This window comes from Schistocerca gregaria, chromosome 2 (genome assembly GCF_023897955.1).
Source record: "Schistocerca gregaria isolate iqSchGreg1 chromosome 2, iqSchGreg1.2, whole genome shotgun sequence".
Classification (NCBI taxonomy): Eukaryota; Metazoa; Arthropoda; class Insecta; order Orthoptera; family Acrididae; genus Schistocerca; species Schistocerca gregaria.
Window position 1 is genome coordinate 753,465,601 of NC_064921.1, and position 21,992 is coordinate 753,487,592.

Genomic DNA, 21,992 nt, shown 5'->3' on the forward strand with positions numbered 1-21,992 from the left:
ATAATCAATAGGTAGCGGTCATCCATTGCCGTAGTAGCACTTGGGCGGCCTGAGCGAGGCATGCCATCGACAGTTCGTGTCTCTCTGTGTCTCCTTCATGTCCAAACAACATGGCTTTGGTTCGCTCCGAGACACCTAGACACTTCCCTTGTTGAGAGTTTTTCCTGGCACAAAGTAACAATGAGGACGCGATCGAACCGGAATATTGACCGTCTAGTCACTGTTGAATTACAGGCAACACAAGTCGTGTTCCTCCTTCCTGGTGGAATGACTGGAACTGATCGGCTGCCGAAATCCTTCCGTCTAATAGGCGCTGCTCATGCATGGTTGTTTACGTCTTTGGGCGGGTTTAGTGACACCTCTGAACAGTCAAAGGGACTGCGTCTCTGATACAATATCCACTGTCAACGTCTGTCTTCAGGAGTTCTGAGAAATGGGGTGATGCAAAACTTTTATTGATGTGTGTATAATCTCCACAATAAAACACACACTTTAAATTCAACTAGAGCTTGAAGTTACCGTTACGAATAACTTAAATTGGAATGATCACATAGATAATGTTGCGGAGAAAGCAAGCCAGAGACTATGGGTATTATGCGCAGAACACTTATAAATTGCAAGAGGTGTCGTAAAGAGACTGCTTACGTTACGTTTGTTCGCCATCCTCTGGGGCGTTGCTGTGCGGTTTGGACTCGCATTAAGGGATTGAGGGTGGAAATCGAAAAAGTTCAAAAAAGGGCAGCTTGTTTTGCGTTATCACAAAATATTGAAGAGATTGCCAAGGATATGATACGCGAATCGAGGTGACAATCATCAAAACAAAGGCGTTTTTCGTTGCGGCAGGAACTTCTCATGAAATTTCTATAACCAACTTTCTTCTCATAATCTGAAAACATTTTGTTCGCGCCGAGCTTCATAGTGAAAAATGATCATTGTATTAAACCCATGGAAATCATAGCTCGCACGGAAACATTTAATTGTTCGATTTTCCCACGTGTTATTACGGAGTGGAATGATAGAGAAATAACTCAAAGTGGTTCGATGATTCCTCTCCCACGCACTTAATTGTGAATTGCAGAGCAATCAGTTAGATGTAAATGTAGATGAACTCAGGTGGTTTTCCATCTTTATCAAAATGACACATTGTGCTCTGTAGCGACGCGCTTTACCTTATTAGGTGAATGGCTGAAAGGAATGTAGACGAAATAAGTGTAAATGAAATAAACTACAGCTGAGTACATGCGCGATATCTCGTCGAATTGCTAACGTCACATATCGAGACGCTCTCTATGTTTTAAGACTGATCGTGAATATGGAGGGTATAAGAAAACGATACCGACAAATTTCAAGGGGATTGTAGAGGGGCTCTCCAAGAAGAAATTGAGGAAATGGAAACACACAGCAACAGAACGTACCAGCGTGACTCCAAACACTTTGTTACAGGAAATGTTCAAAATGTCCTCCGTTAGCGAGGATACATGCATCCCCCTTCCGTCGCATGGAATCCCTGATGCGCTGATGCAGCCCTGGAGAATGGCGTATTGTATCACAGCCGTCCACAATACGATCACGAAGAGTCTCTACATTTGGTACCGGGGTTGCGTAGACAAGAGCTTTCAAATGCCCCCATAAATGAAAGTCAAGACGGTTGAGATCAGGAGAGCGTGGAGGCCATGTAATTGGTCCGCCTCTACCAATCCATCGGTCTCCGAATCTGTTGTTGAGAAGGGTACGAACACTTCGACTGAAATTTGCAGAAGTTCCATCGTGCATGAACCACATGTTGTGCCGTACTTGTAAAGGCACATGATCTAGCAGCACAGGTAGAGTATCCCGTATGAAATCATGATAACGTGCTACATTGAGCGTAGGTGGAAGAACATGGGGCCCAATCAAGACATCGCCAACAATGCCTACCCAAACGTTGGAATGAAGCCTCATCCGTAAAGAGAACATCTGCACTGAAATGAGGATTGACACATTGTTGGATGAATCATTCGCAGAAGCGTACCCGTGGAGGCCAATCAGCTGCTGATAGTGCCTGCACACGCTGTACATGGTGCGGAAACAACTGGTTCTCCCGTAGCATTCTCCATACAGTGACGTGGTCAACGTTACCTTGTACAGCAGCAACTTCTCTGACGCTGACATTAGGGTTATCGCCGACTGCACGAAGAATTGCCTCGTCCATTGCAGGTGTCCTCGTCGTTCTAGGTCTTCCCCAGTCGCGAGTCATAGGCTGGAATGTTCCGTGCTACCTAAGACGCCGATCAATTGCTTCGAACGTCTTCCTGTCGGGACACCTTCGTTCTGGAAATCTGTCTCGATACAAACGTACCGCGCCACGGCTGTTGCCCCGTGCTAATCCATACATCAAATGGGCATCTGCCAACTCCGCATTTGTAAACATTGCACTGACTGCAAAACCAAGTTCCTCCGAATAAAACTCGTGCACTGGTGGGGAGCGCCAAAGATGACCTCGGTTTGAGGAAGGCCGGCGTGTACCAGATTCCGTGTCAATGTGTCAAGTCGTATATTGGTCAGACGATGCGTACCGTCGAGGATCGATGCCGTGAACACCAGAGGCACACTCGACTGATGTATCCGAGCAAGTCGGCGGTCGCTGAACATTGTTTGTCGGAAAATCACGCCATGGAGTATGACCGCACGAGAATTCTGGTACAGACGTCGAGATACTGGGACAGCGTTGTTAGAGAGGCCTTCGAAATTCGCACCAATGACGACCTCATAAACCGTGACTGTGGCTATAATCTTAGCAAGGCTTGGGAACCAGCGATTGGGTTAATCAAGAGTAAATCGAGCAAACGCATAGTTGTGACGACCACGGCGGACAGAGCCATCACACCGACGTCATCTCAGACGCCGTCGCAATCTGTTCCACCGCGCTACCGTGGCGCGGGGCGCGGACGGCAGAGGGAGCGCGCCGCGGGCGGAGGGTATTTAAATCGGCCGCCGCCGCGACCGAACCCAGTTCCCCCTGAGCAGCCATAGCGTACGGATCTCCGTGCCGGCACGTTCACAGGAGCTCAGTCCGTCAGTTCACCTGATGATGGCGACATGTTTGATCGCCGAAATATTGTGCCCGTTGGACACTATAGACCGGCAGTACACCCGTGGATATTTTGATTATCAGTTTTAATATGTTTTCCCAATGTATTCATGCGCAAAAAATAAGTAAATATAATAAAAATGAGCAGTTTGAGGATAAACAAATGTAAATGTCGTGTGACTAGAGCCACCCGTCGGGTAGCCCGTTCGCCGGGTGCAAGTGTTTCGATGTGACGCCACTTCGGCGACTTGTGGGTCGATGGGGATGAAATGATGATGATTAGGACAACACAACACCCAGTCCCTGAGCGGAGAATATCTCTGACCCAGCCGGGAATCGAACCAGTGCCCTTAGGATTTACAGTCTGTCGCACTGACCACTTTTTTTTTTTTAAGGAATCAGTGATGGTAAGGGGAAACCTTTTGTGGTGATTTTCATTTATTTATTTATTTTTATTTGCTGTTTTTCATATATTCTTAATTTAGTTTTAATTTATACCACAACAAAAATAAATGTATCTAGCACCGCATCGTGCTCTGAGTAAAGAAAACAGTATCTCGCCACGTTCCTACACCGAGGTAACGAAAAAGAAAGTGATGCAGAGGGGCGTGCCGCTATTCTCCTTACGCTTCATCATCCAGGTACGTCTTCACGTATATCATGTTGTTCCACCAAGAATCGAACTTAGTCATGTCAGCTCACTCAGTGGGTGTCTTCTCCTACCTGTTGATGATCCAGCTGCGTGGAGGGTCGCGTAGGGCACTCCCTAAGTAATTAGAAAAATACTGTCTGTATTTTGGGTTCCGTAAGATCTAGCAATGACGTTCTTGTAGGTAGTTCCAAAAGTCGAATACATCTTTAGGTCCGTTGTGAAATAAGTAGTGTACCGCATGCTCGCGGATCCACGTGACAGCGTTGGTCTTGGTGTTCGGGAAATACTGTTGATCCGGAAATAGTAGAAACCAAGGTGTAATGTGTTCCGGAGTCACTCGTAGAAAATACGACAAAATTTGTCGCACCAAGCGCCATACGTCTTCTGCCGCGCCACATGTGAGACGGTGTTCGTCCGTGTCTACACATAGAGGCGATTCCGCCATGTTTATCTTGTGGAGGCGTGATCGGGTTATCTGTTTACCATTGACTGTGATGTACCATGTAGATCGGACGTCTGTGTCCAGTGGAACCGCGTGAATCGTCTTCCACACCAACTTCCAATTAATCTGAGAGCTTTTGGTCTCCACGATGTTCGGTGGGCGCCTCTGCTGATACATATCCCGCGCCGACGCCTGTTTCGTCGGTGGTACTACGATACGGACATAGCTGTGTTCAATGTAAAAGTTCCCGAAGTAGTAGAAGGGTGGGGCTATGTCTTGCGTCGTCAGTGCGGGCATAAGGAAGTGCGGAGCTAAGGACTCCAGCAGCACACCTGTCAAACTTCCCGGGTGGTGGCGCCACAGCTTGATGTGTGAGCTGAGATACAGGGCCACAGCTCTGCAGTGGACATGGACGAGACCAAGACCTCCCCTTTCTGGGGGAAGGGTAAGTGACTCATAACTGACTTTGAAGAGGATGCCTGTGCTGACGTAGGCTCCGAATGCCGCTAATGGACGTCGAGCTATCAGTAACGGTATTAGAACACGCGCTATGTGTGGCAGGCGCGATGCGAGGTAAACATTGACAAAGCGTGTCCTTTGGAGAATGTCGAGAAACCGCAGACGAAGGTTGAAGATCTGAACCCGATTTTTTTGTAATAAGCGGCGGTAGTTAAGAGCCGCAGTGTGCCGTATGTCGTCGTGAAACTCTATCCCGAGACATTTGATAGTGCCGCGAAGCTGTAGAGGTTCGACACACGCTGGGGTCCGTCTCCTATGGCCATGGCGACCGATTTGGCGACGTTCAGACAGCTGCCGGAAACCACACCGTACGTGATAATCCCTTCTAGTGCTCTGATGACAACGTCACGATTGCGGAACACGAGAACCAGGTCGTCTGCATATGCTGTTGAGCGAAATGTGACGTCACGTACGGTAAGACCGGTGAGGCGTTGACGGAGGCCACAGAGGAGCGGTTGTAGTGCCAGAGCGTATAGTAACGTCGACAAGCGGCAGGCTTGACGCACGGAGCGGAAAATCGAGGGGCGTGGAGGGGGGGGGGGGGGATGCGAGAGACGCCCGTTAACGTGCACTTTGGAAGTCGCCCCTCGGAGGAGGCTCACCACGACGTCTGTGAATTGCTGTGGGTACTGCATGTGCTGGAGAACGGACGTTAGGTACGCGTGATCCACTCGATCAAAAGCTTGGCTAAAATCTAGTGGTGCCAGCACTCCCGGGATGCGGCCTGCCCTGGCTAGGACTATTAAGTCACGGTATCGACACAGTGCTGCGTGGATGTTGTTGATACCCCCTAGGGAAGTCTGACCTGGTGAGATGACATAAGGTAGGGTCGGTCGTAAACGGTTTGCTAATAGTCTGGTGAATATCTTCATGTCGCAGTTGATCAGTGTTAGCGGTCGGTAATCTTGTATTCGAGCCCCAACTTTAGGTATGTGAACCGATATAATTATTCCTTCTACGAATATCGCAGGGAGCGGCACCGCGTGGGACATAAGCTCCCGACAGATGTCTGTCAACTTGGGAGCCAGTAAATGCTGGAAAGTTCTATAAAACTCCACAGGGAGCCCGACGGGGCCAGGAGACTTATTCGCCGCTCCTTTACCTATGGCGTCGATAACATCGTCTTCCGTAATGTCGTTCAATAATTCAGTTTGTATATCCTGTGGGACAACGCCGTAAACCAGTTGTGAGACTGCTGTCGCCGTCGTCGGGTCGGAACATTGAGCAGAGTAAAGTCGTGCGTAATGGTCGAAGAAGGCTGCAGCAATATCGCGTTGTGTGGTGTGATGACGGCTATCCTCAGTGGTGATGTCGCCCGTCTTCGCAGTGTACGTTCTCGGATGACGTGGTATATGATGGGTCGTTCGAGTCTGTCTTGTGTCCGCGATCGGACGATCGTCCCTTCGAGGTTTCGGTTCATATGGGCTACGGTCTGTGCCTTCGCATGCTGAAATGTCAACTGTCGTTCCGGTGTGGGTGGCAAGGAGGCACATTCGCGAAGGACGGTGAAATAAATATCGAGGGTCTGCCGCCTCCAAGCAGCAGTCTCACGACTATACGTAATAAAGGTTCGCCACAGAGCCGGCTTGGCGCAGGTTAACCACCAACTAATCAGCGTAGGATACGTTGAGAGGCGGCGGACGCACAAACTCCACGTGTCTTCGTTGGCGCGTCGACAATCCGGAGAAGCGAGATGAGCAAAATTTAATTTCCAGGGATGTCGGCTGCGCCACACCTGTCGGCGACGAAGGGTGATGGCACATATATAGGCCTCGTGATCAGAAAAGGCTACTGGCCACACCTCCGCGTCACTCGCGGGAGAACGGGAGACGTAAATTCTATCGATGCGACTAGACGAGTGACTCGTGAAATGGGTGTATCCCGGTCTATTTCCTAGGACATTTTCCCATGTATCTACCAGCTGGAGATCGCCGATGAGTGTCTCAACTTCGGGGCACGGTGAATGGCGTGGCAGATGATCTTTAGGTGCTTGGGTGCAATTGAAATCGCCCCCTAACATCAAGTCATCGTGCCTGCACTGAAAAAGCGGAGCTATTCCTTCTGTGAAGAAGACCGATCGGTCACGACGGCGATTCGTTCCGGAAGGGGCGTACACATTAATAAACCGGACACCTTGCACCGTTACGGCCATTCCTCTAGCGTTGGGGAGATATCGGACGTCGTCCGCTTCGAGGTCCTCTCTGAGGAGAACTGCGACTCCACTGTTAGTTGGCGAGGCGTGGAACACATGAGCCGTATAACCATACATACCCGGGAAATCGGTGACGAATACTTCTTGGAGAAAGACAATGTCAACGTCTGCTGCATTGAGCATGTCTTGTAGCAGCGACAACTTCGTACGTGTCCGAATGGTGTCAATGTTGATGGACGTTAAGCGATAGGTCTTTAAATCGTCTCCTGGGGTGGGGGCCGCCGTCAGTGTCGCCGTAAAAGGTGGGGCCTGTGATCTGCTGGCCGCGTCCACGACGTCATCTGTTGCTACTCGGGAGGGGTCGAGGTGTGGGAGGAAGGACCCCTTCCCTCATCCACCTCAGCGGTCGTAGAATCGTCTTCAATGTCATCCGTCCAAGGTCCGTAAGTTACCGGTGGCTGCGGTAGAACACGTGTGGGCTGAGGGACTAAGGGTGAATCCGCAGTTGTTTCTGGTTGTGTACCAACGGCGGGCGCTGTGCTGGCCATGTGTTTGCCCGAGAGAGCGGAATCGGGTTTGTCAAAATCAGACAAAGTGACAGGTGAGGGCGATTCTGTGTCATCCATTTTCCTCGTCGTTTCGTCGGCCGTCCGGTCGTCATCTGGAGAAGACGTCCGCTGGAGGCAATCGTTTGAGGGTGTGCGACGTCGCTTTTTATGTTTTCTCGGTGACCTTCGTTTGCGGACGTGAGTTTCTGTGTCCGAAAGAGTGTGTGGTTCCCGTATCGCATCCCCCTCAGGTAGAAAGGCAGAGGTCGGTACAACCCTAGCGTCGAGTTCCATTCTCTCGTCCGAATCTTCATGTGGAGTCGATGGGCGGCGTTCTTCAACCTCTCCAGACACCGTATTGTTGTTGGTCAATCCAGGACTGGTGACAGTTGTGCATTCTAACGCTTCCTGTCTTCCAAGGGGTTTGTCGTCTGTCATGACGGTCGATCGTGTCACCTCTGCGTAATTGATGGGGAGGGCCGTGAGCGTAGGAGGTGGTGTCGTGTCATGTAATGAAAGTTGTGTAACCCGAGGCTGAACAAACGCCGAGCGCACATGACCCTCCTCGCCGCAACCAGAACAAGTACGAGGTTGTCCGTCGTACATTACTATTGCTCGACAGCCACCTATGACTAAGTAGGATGACACATGTTTCTTTCAATCAATTTTCACTTGTCGGACGCCGTTGAGGACCTGGTACGTCTCGAAGGTGTTCCATTTTTCGGTCACGGATGAATCGTTCGACTTCAAAGGCTCGTGGTCGTGCATTGTCGGGCTGGAAGCTGATCTTGATGGTAGCTTTTCTGTACGAATGAGCCATGGCGACTCAATGTTAGCGGACGCGAGTATTAGCTGTGGCGAGGAAGTAAACAAACTAGCGCGCTCGCGACTCGGCGGACGGGACGTAAACAAGACGTCCTCGCCGCTCACCGGCCGCAAGCAGACTGACCACTCGGTTACCGGGGACGGACAGTTTGAGGATGCAACATAGCGATAGGAGGGGGGAGCTATAGTGTCCAGGACTCGGGATTCGGCCCTGCCCACCTTGTCTTCGCCAGCCTGTGGCCGATTGTGACGCAAAAAAATAAACAAAGAAATTAAAATACAAAGTTGGTAGAGCACATTAATGGGAAAGATAAATATCAGGGGTTGGAATTCCGGTCCGACACATGTTTTAATCTGCCAGGATGTTTCATCTTCTATTCTTTTCTTCTCTAAACTGTTCATCGTCTCATTTCACTTCCACACAAGGACACACTGCAGGAAAATACCTTCAACAAAAGCTTGCTAACAGCTAAATTTATATTCGATGTTAAAAAATTTCTCGTGTCATTAACACTCTTCTTGCAATTGCCGGTACCTTCTCTACTTGGACCATCATCAGTTATTTTTCTGCCCAAATAGAAAACTAATGTACTACTTTTAATGTTTCATTTCCTAATCTAATTCCCTCTGATTTGCCTGATTTAATTCCCTCCATTACATTTGCTTTACTTTTGATGATATTCATGTTGACAATAGTCATTCCGTTAAATTGTGCTACCTAGTCCTTTGCAGACTCTGATCGGCTACCTCATTTATGTCTTCTCCCTGAACTTTAAGTCTCTTTTCAAATTTCTCCTTAGTTTGCTTCACTGCTTGCTCAATGCGCATGTTGAGTTACTTCAGGGGTAGGCTATAAGCCCTGTCTCTCTACCTTCTCAACTACTGCACTGTCTTTGTGTCTTTCAATTGTTGTAACTGCAGTTTGGTTTATGCATACATTGTAGATAACGTTTCACTCCCTGTATTTTATTCCTGATGTCTTAAGAATTTAAAAGAATTTACATAACACAGAGGTGCATGCCCAGGGAATAACAATGGCGTGTGACGAGGGTCTCCCTTCGGGTAGACCTCTCGCCTGGTACAAGTCTTTCGATTTGACGCCATTTCGGTGACTTGCGCGTCGATGGGTATGAAATGATGATGATTAGGACAACACAAAACCCAGTCCCTGAGCGGAGAAAATCTCCTACCAACCCGGGAATCGAACCCGGGCCCTTAGGATTGACAGTCTGTCGCGCTGACCACTTTTTTTTAAATCTCATGTTGTTCGTTTTCATGCGTTGTATCTGCTCTGGGCGGACGTCGAAAGACACCCGTTTCAGTTCGTTGTTGATCCATTAACTCAGTTTTTTTTTATTACAGAGGACAGCTAGCCCTCTGACCGAACGCGCTGAGCTACCGTGCCGGCGTTGACCACTCAGCTACCGGGGGCGGACGCCCAGGGAATAAGCGTAGGGGAGCAGATACAAAAATAGTGCATCGTGTCCTGGGCAATATCCGTGTAGCGGTGGTTGGCCATTGCCTTCCTCCGTTGTGTGTGTACCTGTGTCGTGTGTATGATTGTGAAGAGGTTTTGGATTGGCGGGGTTTGTATAGATAGAAGGAAGTGAGAGGGTGAAATCCGGTACCGATACATATTCTATTCCTCTCGACACCACCGGTGCCGCTGAGTTTAAGGTTACCATCTGACGGGTGGATCACAATCCACTGTGTCACATGGCCTCATTTCACTAGACTCTGCGTAGAGGTTTGGGATTTAATACAGCTCAAAGTCTGTTGATCAGGATGTTTACACCACCAGCTCTTCTCGTCTTGCCGGCCAACTACTGGCAGTGAACATTTTCCATCACCAGGATTCGAATCTGCTTACCTCCGAGTAGAGCGGCACCGCACTAGCGTATGTTGATGTCCTCTGCTGCAGATATGGTCTCAATAGAGTATTTTAAAGTCAAAGTAGCTAAAACTGTCTCTAAATGTACGAATGCTATACACGTAGGTTTACCTTTCTTTAACGAATCGTAAGGTCTACATCTACATCTACATACATACTCCGCAATCCACCATACCTCGTTCCACAACTAGCATCTTCTCTCCGTGTTTCACTTCCAAACAGAACGAGGGAAAAATGACTGCTTATATGCCTCTGTACGAGCCCTAATCTCTCTTATCTTATCTTTCCACGAAATATAAGTTGGCGGCAGTAAAATTGTACTGCAGTCAGCCTCAAATGCTGCTTCTCTAAATTTCATCGGTAGCGATTCACGAAAAGAACGCCTCCTTTCCTCCAGAGACTCCCACCCGAGTTCCTGAAGCATTTCCGTAACACTCGCGTGATGATCAAACCTACCAGTAACAAATCTAGCAGCCTGCCTCTGAATTGCTTCTATGTCCTCCCTCAATCCAACCTGATAGAGGTCCCAAACGCTCCAGCAGTACTCAAGAATAGGTCGTGTTAGTGTTTTATAAGCGTTCTCCTTTACAGATGAACCACATCTTCCCAAAATTGTACCAATGAACCGAAGACGACTATCCGCTTTCCCCACAACTGCCATTACGTGCTTGTCCCACTTCATATCGCTCTGCAATGTTACGCCCAAATATTTAATCGACCTGACTGTGTCAAGCACTACTCTACTAATGGAGTATTCAAACATTACAGGATTCTTTTTCCTATTCATATGCATTAATTTATATTTATCTATATTTAGAGTTAGCAGCCATTCTTTACACCACTCACAAATCCTGTCCAAGTCATCGTGTATCCTCCTACAGTCACTCAACGACGACACCTTCCCGTACACCACAGCATCATCAGCAAACAGCCGCACATTGCTATCCAACCTACCCAAAAGATCATTTATGTAGACAGAAAACAACAGCTGACCTACCACACTTCCCTGGGGCACTCCAGATGATACCCTCACCTCAAACCGAACGAGGTGGCGCAGTGGTTAGACACTGGACTCGCATTCGGGAGGACGACGGTTCTAATCCGGCGTCCGGCCATCCTGATTTAGGTTTTCCGTGATTTCCCTCAATCGCTCCAGGCAACTGCCAGGATGGTTCCTTTCAAAGGGCACGGCCGACTTCCTCCCCCGTCCTTCCCTAATCAGATGAGACTGATGACCTCGCTGTCTGGTCTCCTTCCCCAAACAACCCACAACCCCTCACCTCCTATGAGCATTCACCATCGAGGACAACATAATGGATTCTATTACCTAAGAAGTGTTCGAGCCACTCACGTACTTGGGAACCAATCCCATATGCTCGTACCTAGTACGGCCTTGTGTGCTCCTACAATCCTCAGGAACCAGAAATCATCTTCCCAGGTGTAAGACTCTATTAGTGTTCACATTTTTCTGTAGATACACTTGCTGTGATGGAAATCCATTCCAAACCGAGTGCACCTGCAGCCACATGCTTTATCTGCGTTAAGACAGTATTTTTGTTGGCGCCGCCGCCGCAGGAGGGCGTGGCCAGCCCCGAGGCGCAGCGGCTGAAGGCGCTGAGCGCGGAGTCTCTGCGCTCGGTGAGCCCGGGCAGCGACAGCGTCTTCTACTCGGAGGCGGGCGAGCTGAGCAGCAACACCATGACCGCCGCCACCGACACCGCCGCCGGCGTCGTCTGCCACCACTGCGGCCGTGAGGTGGCCGTCCTCTCCGGGCCAGAGGTGCGTACCTCGCCTCGCCAGCACCCGCCGCGAGTCCACTAACACGAGTACGGTTCAGCCGGCGTTCGGCAGTGATCGGGCGATTTCGTCGTCCTGACAGACTCATCTGCAGCGTAGCGCAAAGTCTAGATTACGCTAAAAGATGATAACTCTGTTGCGAGTTGACGAAGCCAACCAATGTAAATTTCAAACAAAGATTGTGGAACCAGCTTGGCCTGTAGCGTAAACTAATGTTTACGTTCGCAACTTACGTAATCGGTCGATTTCACCGAACGCTAGTTGAACCGTACTGCCTTTAGTTGCTCGGCACCCGTGCCTGCCATAAATCTACTGGCACAGAAGCTGGTGAAAAATACCTGAGCCAGTACATGCTTTGTGGACTATCCTTACTACTGATATTAGGCGCTACAGACCGAACGGCACAATACGAAACTACATCTCGCTCAAATACTGAGTGAGAAATAAAAGTTGAGAATTAACGTTAACTGTAAATACAAATTGCTGCATCCAATCACATTTATTATATTATGCTTTCTGTTACGTGTTTCTGAAACTATGCCTCCACTATCAGACGGACCATGTCACTTAACAAAGCAATTATCTGTTGAACGTACGACTTTTAGATAACTTGTAGTACTGATTGAAATCAGAAGAAAAACAATCTTATATTTAACTTTTCATAACTGGGGCTAACAGTCACGTAAAATGTTTTGAAAGACATCATGTTTACGCCAGTGACTGTTAAACTTTTTATTTCCACTATTCCAGTTTCGGGCTTAGAGCATCATCAAGTGCACCTGAAATACAAAATGTTTATAAAATATTATACAAAAATCGTTGTGTATTTTGACATTCGGCCGATTACATTATTTCAAAAACAGATCTATGAAACCGTGTTTACTTACATGTTTTGGCTTTAAGCCATGTCAACTTTATACATGCTGACACATTTATATGTCGTCGTCACTTGCTGTTATATACCGGGTGATCAAAAAGTCAGTATAAATTTGAAAACTTAATAAACCACGGAATAATGTAGATAGAGAAGTAAAAATTGACACATGCTTGGAATGACATGGGGTTTTATTGGAACCAAAAAAGAAGTTCACAAAGTATCCAACAGATGGCGCTGGACAGCAAAACGTCAGTGACTGCGCATGACAATCGTGTATAAAAGGAGCTGTAATGAGAGGGAAAATCAGATGCGACAACAGTCGCAGCATGTTGACGTTACCTGAAAAGGCGCTTTTAGTGAAGCTGTATTATCAGAATGGGGAATGTGCTAGTTCAGCGTTACGATCCTATCGCCATAGGAAGGGGATTCGAACGAGTGAAGGGCCGTTGACAAATGCAGCTGTGGCGAGAATGATTTCGAAGTTCGAAGCCACGGGTTATTTGGACGATAGACCCCGTAGTGGCCGACCGAGCACAAGGCGTAATGCTGCTGACACAATTTAGGAAGAAATGGAGACTGTAGCGGGTTGTTCTATGCACGGGGAAGTCAGCGCTCGTGCAGTCGCACGTCGCACTGGCATTCAATACACTATTGTTTGGTTCGCACTGAGGCGTACCTTCCGATGCTAGCCGTACAAAATCCATCAGCATCATGAAGTGTTACCTGGCGATTTAGTGAAGCGGAGGGCATTTGCGGTGTGGGCGTTTCAAAAGATGGCGGAAGATGACGAGTGGTTGAGTAACGTGTTGTGGACCGACGAAGCTCATTTCACGCTCCGAGGGTCTGTCGACGCCCACAACTGCAGAATTTGGGCTACCGAAAATCCTAGAACTGTCGTGGAAACTCCATTGCACGACGAGAAAGTCACGGTATGGGTTGGATTTACGACATCTACCGTTATCGGACCTTTCTTTTCTTCGAGGAAATGCGTGATTCTGGTTTTGTAACTGCTACCGTGACGGGTGAGAGGTATGCCAATATGTTACAGAATCGCATCATCCCCAGCCTGGCTGATAAACACCTGCTGTAACGTACGATGTTTATGCAGGATGGCGCTCTATTCCATATTGCTAGACGCGTGAAAGACCTCTTGCGCGCGTCGTTTGGTGATGATCGTGTGCTCAGCCGCCACTTTCGTCATGCTTGGCCTTCCAGGTCCCCAAACCTCAGTCAGTGCGATTATTGGCTTCGGGGTTACCTGAAGTCGCAAGTATGTCGTGATCGGCCGACATCTCTAGGGATGCTGAAAGACAACATCCGACGCCAATGCCTCACCATAACTCCGGACATGCTTTACAGTGCTGTTCACAACCTTATTCCTCGACTGTAGCTATTGTTGAGGAACGATGGTGGACATATTAAGAACATCATCTTTGCTTTGTCTTAATTTGTTATGCTAATTATTGCTATTCTGATCAAATGAAGCGCCATCTGTCGGAAATTTTTTGAACTTTTGTATTTTTTTGGTTCTAATAAAACCCCATGTCATTCCAAGCATGTGTGTCAATTTGTACCTCTCTATCTACATTATTCCGTGATTTATTCAGTTTTCAAATTTATACTGACTTTTTGATCACCCGGTACATTCGTAACGCTGCTAAGTAGTGCGAGCACACATGTCCATGTATCGTGAAACACCACAGTCTGACACATGTTTGTTCCACCATCAATAGTAACTTTTGCACTAAACCACAGCAGCGAACGACTGTTTACAGGCTACCGGTAGCCGTTTTGTCGTGCAAGCGGATTACGGATATTATTCATGTTCTGAGTACAGCGCCATTGCAGTCCAGCGCCTGTTCTAGCAAGCACGGAGTTATGCACTCGTTTTACAATTATAATTTCTTACATAACCTACCCTTAATGTTAGAAGGGTGAAGGAACAGGATATAACTTATTTCGTTATATGTTTTTTTTTAAAGCATCTTAGTTAAAATACGTGAAGGTTTTACATCGTTTTACATAGCTGTAGGTATTATTTTGTACATAGTATAATTTGTTTTTTGCCTACTCTTAATATTAAATTGGTATAGGCTGCTTATTTCGTCGTAGGTTTTTAATACAACACAATTAAAATCACAAAGGTCCTACTATTGCCCCACACAACCTCAGGCACTTTCTTTATCAGCAGCACGCTCCCACACAATCACCTTCGTTTAATTAAAACACAGTTGGCGTGACACTCTGCCAACTTTACACATACACTCCTGGAAATTGAAATAAGAACACCGTGAATTCATTGTCACAGGAAGGGGAAACTTTATTGACACATTCCTGGGGTCAGATACATCACATGATCACACTGACAGAACCACAGGCACATAGACACAGGCAACAGAGCATGCACAATGTCGGCACTAGTACAGTGTATATCCACCTTTCGCAGCAATGCAGGCTGCTATTCTCCCATGGAGACGATCGTAGAGATGCTGGATGTAGTCCTGTGGAACGGCTTGCCATGCCATTTCCACCTGGCGCCTCAGTTGGACCAGCGTTCGTGCTGGACGTGCAGACCGCGTGAGACGACGCTTCATCCAGTCCCAAACATGCTCAATGGAGGACAGATATGGAGATCTTGCTGGCCAGGGTAGTTGACTTACACCTTCTAGAGCACGTTGGGTGGCACGGGATACATGCGGACATGCATTGTCCTGTTGGAACAGCAAGTTCCCTTGCCGGTCTAGGAATGGTACAACGATGGGTTCGATGACGGTTTGGATGTACCGTGCACAATTCAATGTCCACTCGACGATCATCAGAGGTGTACGGCCAGTGTAGGAGATCGCTCCCCACACCATGATGCCGGGTGTTGGCCCTGTGTGCCTCGGTCGTATGCAGTCCTGATTGTGGCGCTCACCTGCACGGCGCCAAACACGCATACGACCATCATTGGCACCAAGGTAGAAGCGACTCTCATCGCTGAAGACGACACGTCTCCATTCGTCCCTGCATTCACGCCTGTCGCGACACCACTGGAGGCGGGCTGCACGATTTTGGGACGTGAGTGGAAGACGGCCTAACGGTGTGCGGGACTGTAGCCCAGCTTCATGGAGACGGTTGCGAATGGTCCTCGCCGATACCCCAGGAGTAACAGTGTCCCTAATTTGCTGGGAAATGGCGGTGCGGTCCCCTACGGCACTGCGTAGGATCCTACGGTCTTGGCGTGCATCCGTGCGTCGCTGGGTCCGGTCCCAGGTCGACGGGCACGTGCACCTTCCGCCGACCACTGGCGACAACATCGATGTACTGTGGAGACCTCACGCCCCACGTGTTGAGCAATTCGGCGGTACGTCCACCCGGCCTCCCGCATGCCCACTATACGCCCTCGCTCAAAGTCCGTCAACTGCACATACGGTTCACGTCCACGCTGTCGCGGCATGCTACCAGTGTTATAGACTGCGATGGAGCTCCGTATGCCACGGCAAACTGGCTGACACTGACGGCGGCGCTGTACAAATGCTGCGCAGCTAGCGCCATTCGACGGCCAACACCGCGGTTCCTGGTGTGTCCGCTGTGCCGTGCGTGTGATCATTGCTTGTACAGCCCTCTCGCAGTGTCCGGAGCAAGTATGGTGGGTCTGACACACCGGTGTCAATGTGTTCTTTTTTCCATTTCCAGGAGTGTATTTGAAGCACAAAGATTGATCATCGGTATACAGGTATAAAATCAGCTACATATAAGATGTAGTATTAATGGCAATCGTCGTTACATAACTAAATTAATCGTACAAGTAATGTACATTGGCGTATTGACGAGATTTCGTTGTTTTATGATAATCGTAATATAACACATTTGTTTATTACATTAGCCTAAACAATGGATATTGTCTATGTTAATCTATAGAATAGTGTTTTTTGCATTCAAAATTGGGTGCATAAAATTGAGAACTTAATGCCATATGTCCACAGATATCAGTAGTGTTTGATTATTACGTACCTTCTTAATACTGGTTTTTTACCTGAGCTACTATTTGTGGGCACATGGTAAGAGCGAGTAAAAATTATCTAGTTATCGTTTATTCCTCAAGTCGGTTTGGTCATTTAAAAGGTTATCAGGATCATTTTTGTAGTGACTGTATATTTCCATGTCTTCAAGGACGCTCTTGACTCTTCCTTTGGGTACAGCGTTTAGTACTGTCAGGGTTGAATATTTATCTTTATGTTGTTGTCATACACTATTGTTATAAGGCAACTGTTATATTTTTCTTCTCTGCCATTCTTTTGCATAGTTCGCGTTGTACTAAGTGGAAACGAAAACTGTTTACAACGTATCACGGTGGGGTAGGGTGAATCCAGAGAAACAGTTTGATGATGTAGAACACTTGTGAGAACGTAGGCTTACGCGGCCGTTGTCACAGTCAATAAAATTCTTCTGGGTTTGGGGCCGCATTGTCAGTTATAAAATTCCGACGTTTCGGAGACTATTGCAAGACGCCTTCCTCAGGGTGTACTGCTAACTGAGGAAAGCGTCTTGCAATAGTCGCCGAGACATGGGAATTTTATAATTGACAGTGCCGCCTCAAACCCAGAGCAATTTTATTGACTAGAACACTTGTGTTAAGTTAAGCCCGAAAACAATCTCAAATTGACCTAAAAAAAAAACACCTAAGCTACAGCGTACGTATGGTGCAAGATTTTCGAATATTCTGTCGCCCTCTTACACTACCGGGTTAGTCGTCCACATACCAATCGTAAAAATGGCGATTGTGCAAATTTTTCCTCACTAATTTATGACATTTTGTAACCTAGAATTAACAAATAAATCGATTTGTTTCTGTGGCATTATTACTGCGAGAGTAATATGATTGTAAGGATTAATTTTACCTCGAATTAGTAAACGTAATTGGTTTTTATAAAATTTGTCGAAAAATTTTTTTTCATTCATTACCCTCACAGGAAAGGCCATGTTACTAATGTTAACGAAAGCCGGTGGCATAAGAGGGAGAGAGGATCTTCAACATCTTGTGTGACGCTTGTGTGCTGCAGCTTTAGTGTTTTCTTTTATAGGCCAGGATGAGTTTGTTTCCAGGCCTGACAGACCATGAGTGACACATATAAAACTGTTCGTCTCTACCCTGCATGACTGTGGGATTTTGTAAACAGTTCATACCATTCTTTGAAAAATCAGAATTTTGCTTCATTACGTCATATGGTATAATATTAAGCAAATCAATTTACCTCAGCTAAGTGTCAATAATATACCACTAAACAAACGCGATGTAAATATATTTTAATATGACGGTATTTGATACACATCGCGAAATGCTGAGTGACATCCGACTTGCAGATTGGTAGTGGTAACAGAACTAAGAAACGATCATATCTATACATCTATATCTACAGCCACACTGTACTGAAGATTGACACGTGTATGACAGACGGTACTCTCGGTACTCTCCATTGTACGACGTGTTGGGAGCTCTTCCAGGTCCATTCCCCTGTGGAGCGCGTGGACAATGCCTCTGTGAGCCCTAAATTAATCTACACTCATGTTCAGAAAATAGAGTACACCTTGAACGGCTATTCAGAGGGCATTTGAACCATCTCGACCCGCGGGTTCTTGGTCAACAGCGATGTCGAGGCGCCAACACCACCTACCGGTGAAATGTCCCTGCACGTTTCGTTGTCGCTAGAAAACGAAGGCAATGGATTCGTGTGACTTCAGTAGAGGTGCGGGGTGCCTAGCAGACATATGCGCGAACGGTACCATCAAATCAGTGAGTTTGAAAGAGGGCGATTTATTCGAATTATTCGCATGAGAGAATGTGATGCATCCATCGGAGAAATTGCTGCTCGTGTGCTACGAAGTGTTTCGGCAGTGCAACGGGTGTGTGCAGAATGGTTCACGGAAGGCCGTAAAACACGAGGAGATGGGTCTGGTTGCACCACCCAGACCCCCCCCCCTCTCCCCACCTCCCCGAGAAGATCGACACCTCATCCGAATGGCATAGGAGGACAGACCTGCGTTCTCCTCGGCTCTGGCGGTACACTATGAGTGGTGACAGTCTGTCGCCGTTTATTGCGGCATGGGTTAGATGCGCGTCGTCCACTTCTCCGCCTACCTTTGACGAATGTGCAGAAACGTGCTAGAAGGCAATGGTGTACGGATCGACGTCAGTGGGGACAGGAATGGCATCAGATAGTGATTTCGGACGAATCCGGATTCTGTTCACTTAAAAATGATGGCTGCATTTTGGTTCGCCGCAGACAGGGGGAACGTCATCACGGAGACTGATTTCGCATAAGACATACAGCGCCAACTCTCAGCCTTGCGATGTGATGCCCTACTGGGTGCAACCACAAATCCCAGCCGGTGCATAGGTCATGAGTGTGACCTACGTGTATGAAATCCTGCGACCCGTAGCCGTACTCTTTCTGCACAACACCACAGACGCTATTTTTCAGCAAGACAGTGCCCGACCACATGTTGCTCCACGAACACGTGCCTTCTGGGGGTCACAGGAGATCAGTATTTTGCTTTGGCCGACCAGATCACCAGACTTGTCACAATTAGAAAAGACGGGTGCAGCGCTCTGACCTCATCCCAACCACCACAGATGAACTTTGGAAGCAGGTGTACGCATCATAGATGGCTACACCACAGGACGCTATTCGCGCCTCATACCCGTCGATGCCATTACGTATGAAACAAGTTATCAGGTCCCATGGGAGACCCTGTGCCTACTAGGCAACAGGACACAGGCTGAACCTGTTGTTCTTGTTGTCTTCAGTCCTGAGACTGGTTTGATGCAGCTCTCCATGCTACTCTATCCTGTGCAAGCTGCTTCATCTCCCAGTACCTACTGCAACCCACATCCTTCTGAATCTGCTTAGTGTACCCATCTCTCGGTCTCCCTCTACGAGTTTTACCCTCCACGCTGCCCTCCAATACTAAATTAGTGATCCCTTGATGCCTCAGAACATGTCCTACCAACAGATCCCTTCTTCTAGTCAAGTTGTGCCACAGACTTCTCTTCTCCCCAATCCTATTCAATACCTCCTCATTAGTTATATGATCTACTCATCTAATCTTCAGCATTCTTCTGTAGCACCACATTTCGAAAGCTTCTATTCTCTTCTTTTCCAAACTAGTTATCGTCCATGTTTCACTTCCATACATGGATATGCTCCATACAAATACTTTCAGAAACGACTTCCTGTCACTTATATCTATACTCGATGTTAACAAATTTCTCGTCTTCAGAAACGCTTTCCTTGCCATTGCCAGTCTACATTTTATATCCTCTCTACTTCGACCATCATCAGTTATTTTACTTCCTAATTAGCAAAACTCCTTCACTACTTTAAGTGTCTCATTTCCTAATCTAATGTCCTCAACATCACCCAATTTAATTTGACTACATTCCATTATCCTAGTTTTGCTTTTGTTGATGTTCATCTTATATCCTCTTTTCAAGACACTGTCCATTCCGTTCAACTGCTCTTCCAAATCCTTTGCCGTCTCTGACAGAATTACAATGTCATCGCCGAACCTCAAAGTTTTTACTTCTTCTCCATGAATTTTAATACCTCCTCCAAATTTTTCTTTTGTTTCCTTTACTGCTTGCTCAATATACAGATTGAATAACATCGGGTAGAGGCTACAACCCTGTCTTACTCCTTTCCCAACCACTGCTTCCCTTTCATGCCCCTCGACTTTAATAACTGCCATCTGGTTTCTGTACAAATTGTAAATAGCCTTTCGCTCCCTGTATTTTACCACTGACACCTTTAGAATTTGAAAGAGAGTATTCCAGTCAACATTGTCAAAAGCTTTCTCTAAGTCTACAAATGCTAGAAACGTAGGTTTGCCTTTTCTTAATCTTTCTTCTAAGATAAGTCGTAAAGTCAATATTGCCTCATGTGTTCCAACATTTCGACGGAATCCAAACTGATCCTCCCCGAGGTCTGCATCTACCAGTTTTTCCATTCGTCTGTAAAGAATTCGCGTTAGTATTTTGCAGCCGTGGCTTATTAAACTGATAGTTCGGTAACTTTCACATCTGTCAGCACCTGCTTTTTTGGGATTGGAATTATTATATACTTCTTGAAGTCTGAGGGTATTTCGCCTGTCTCATACATCTTGCTCACTAGCTGGTAGAGTTTTGTCAGGACTGGTTGTCCCAAGGCCGTCAGTAGTTCTAATGGAATGTTGTCTACTCCGGGGGCCTTGTTTCGACTCAGGTCTTTCAGTGCTCTGTCAAACTCTTCACGCAGTATCGTATCTCCCATTTCGTCTTCATCTACATCTTCTCCCATTTCCATAATATTGTCCTCAAGTACATCGCCCTTGTATAAACCTTCTATATACTCCTTCCACCTTTCTGCCTTCCCTTCCCTTCTTTGCCATCTGAGCTCTTGATATTCATACACATGGTTCTCTTCTCTCCAAAGGTCTCTTTAATTTTCCTGTAGGCAGTATCTATCTTACCCCTAGTGAGATAAGCTTCTACATCCTTACATTTGTCCTCTAGCCATCCCTGTTTAGCCATTTTACACTTCATGTCGATCTCATTTTTGAGACGTTTGTATTCCTTTTTGCCTGCTTTATTTACTGCATTTTTATATTTTCTCCTTTCATCAATTAAATTCAATATTTCTTCTGTTACCCAAGGATTTCTAGCAGCCCTCGTCTTTGTACCTACTTTATCCTCTGCTGCCTTCACTACTTCATCCCTCAGAGCTACCCATTCTTCTTCTACTGTATTTCTTTCCCCTATTCCTGTCAATTGTTCGTTCCCTTATGCTCTCCCTGAAACTCTGTACAACCTCTGGTTCTTTCAGTTTATCCAGGTCCCATCTCCTTAATTTCCCACCTTTTTGCAGTTTCTTCAGTTGTAATCTACAGGTCATAACCAATAGATTGTGGTCCGAGTCCACATCTGCCCCTGGAAATGTCTTACAACTTAAAACCTGGTTCCTAAATCTCTGTCTTACCATTGTATAATCTATCTGATACCTTTTAGTATCTCCAGGGTTCTTCCACGTATACAACCTTCTTTCATGATTCTTAAACCAAGTGTTAGCTATGATTAAGTTGTGCTCTGTGCAAAATTCTACTAGGCGGCTTCCTCTTTCATTTCTTAGCCCCAATCCATACTCACCTACTATGTTTCCTTCTCTCCCTTTTCCTACACTCGATTTCCAGTCACCCATTACT

The 21,992-nt window shown here is 46.9% G+C and overlaps 1 protein-coding gene across 1 annotated transcript in view; it reads left to right on the top strand.

The window, feature by feature from the left end:
• The window catches only part of LOC126335960 (uncharacterized), a 1,093,560-nt gene that overhangs the window by 918,888 nt on the left and 152,680 nt on the right, over positions 1–21,992 (top strand). The window contains exon 23 of the mRNA XM_049999436.1: positions 11,675–11,878. Coding sequence (XP_049855393.1) covers positions 11,675–11,878 — 204 coding nt within the window. The remainder of the gene's footprint in view (positions 1–11,674; positions 11,879–21,992) is intronic.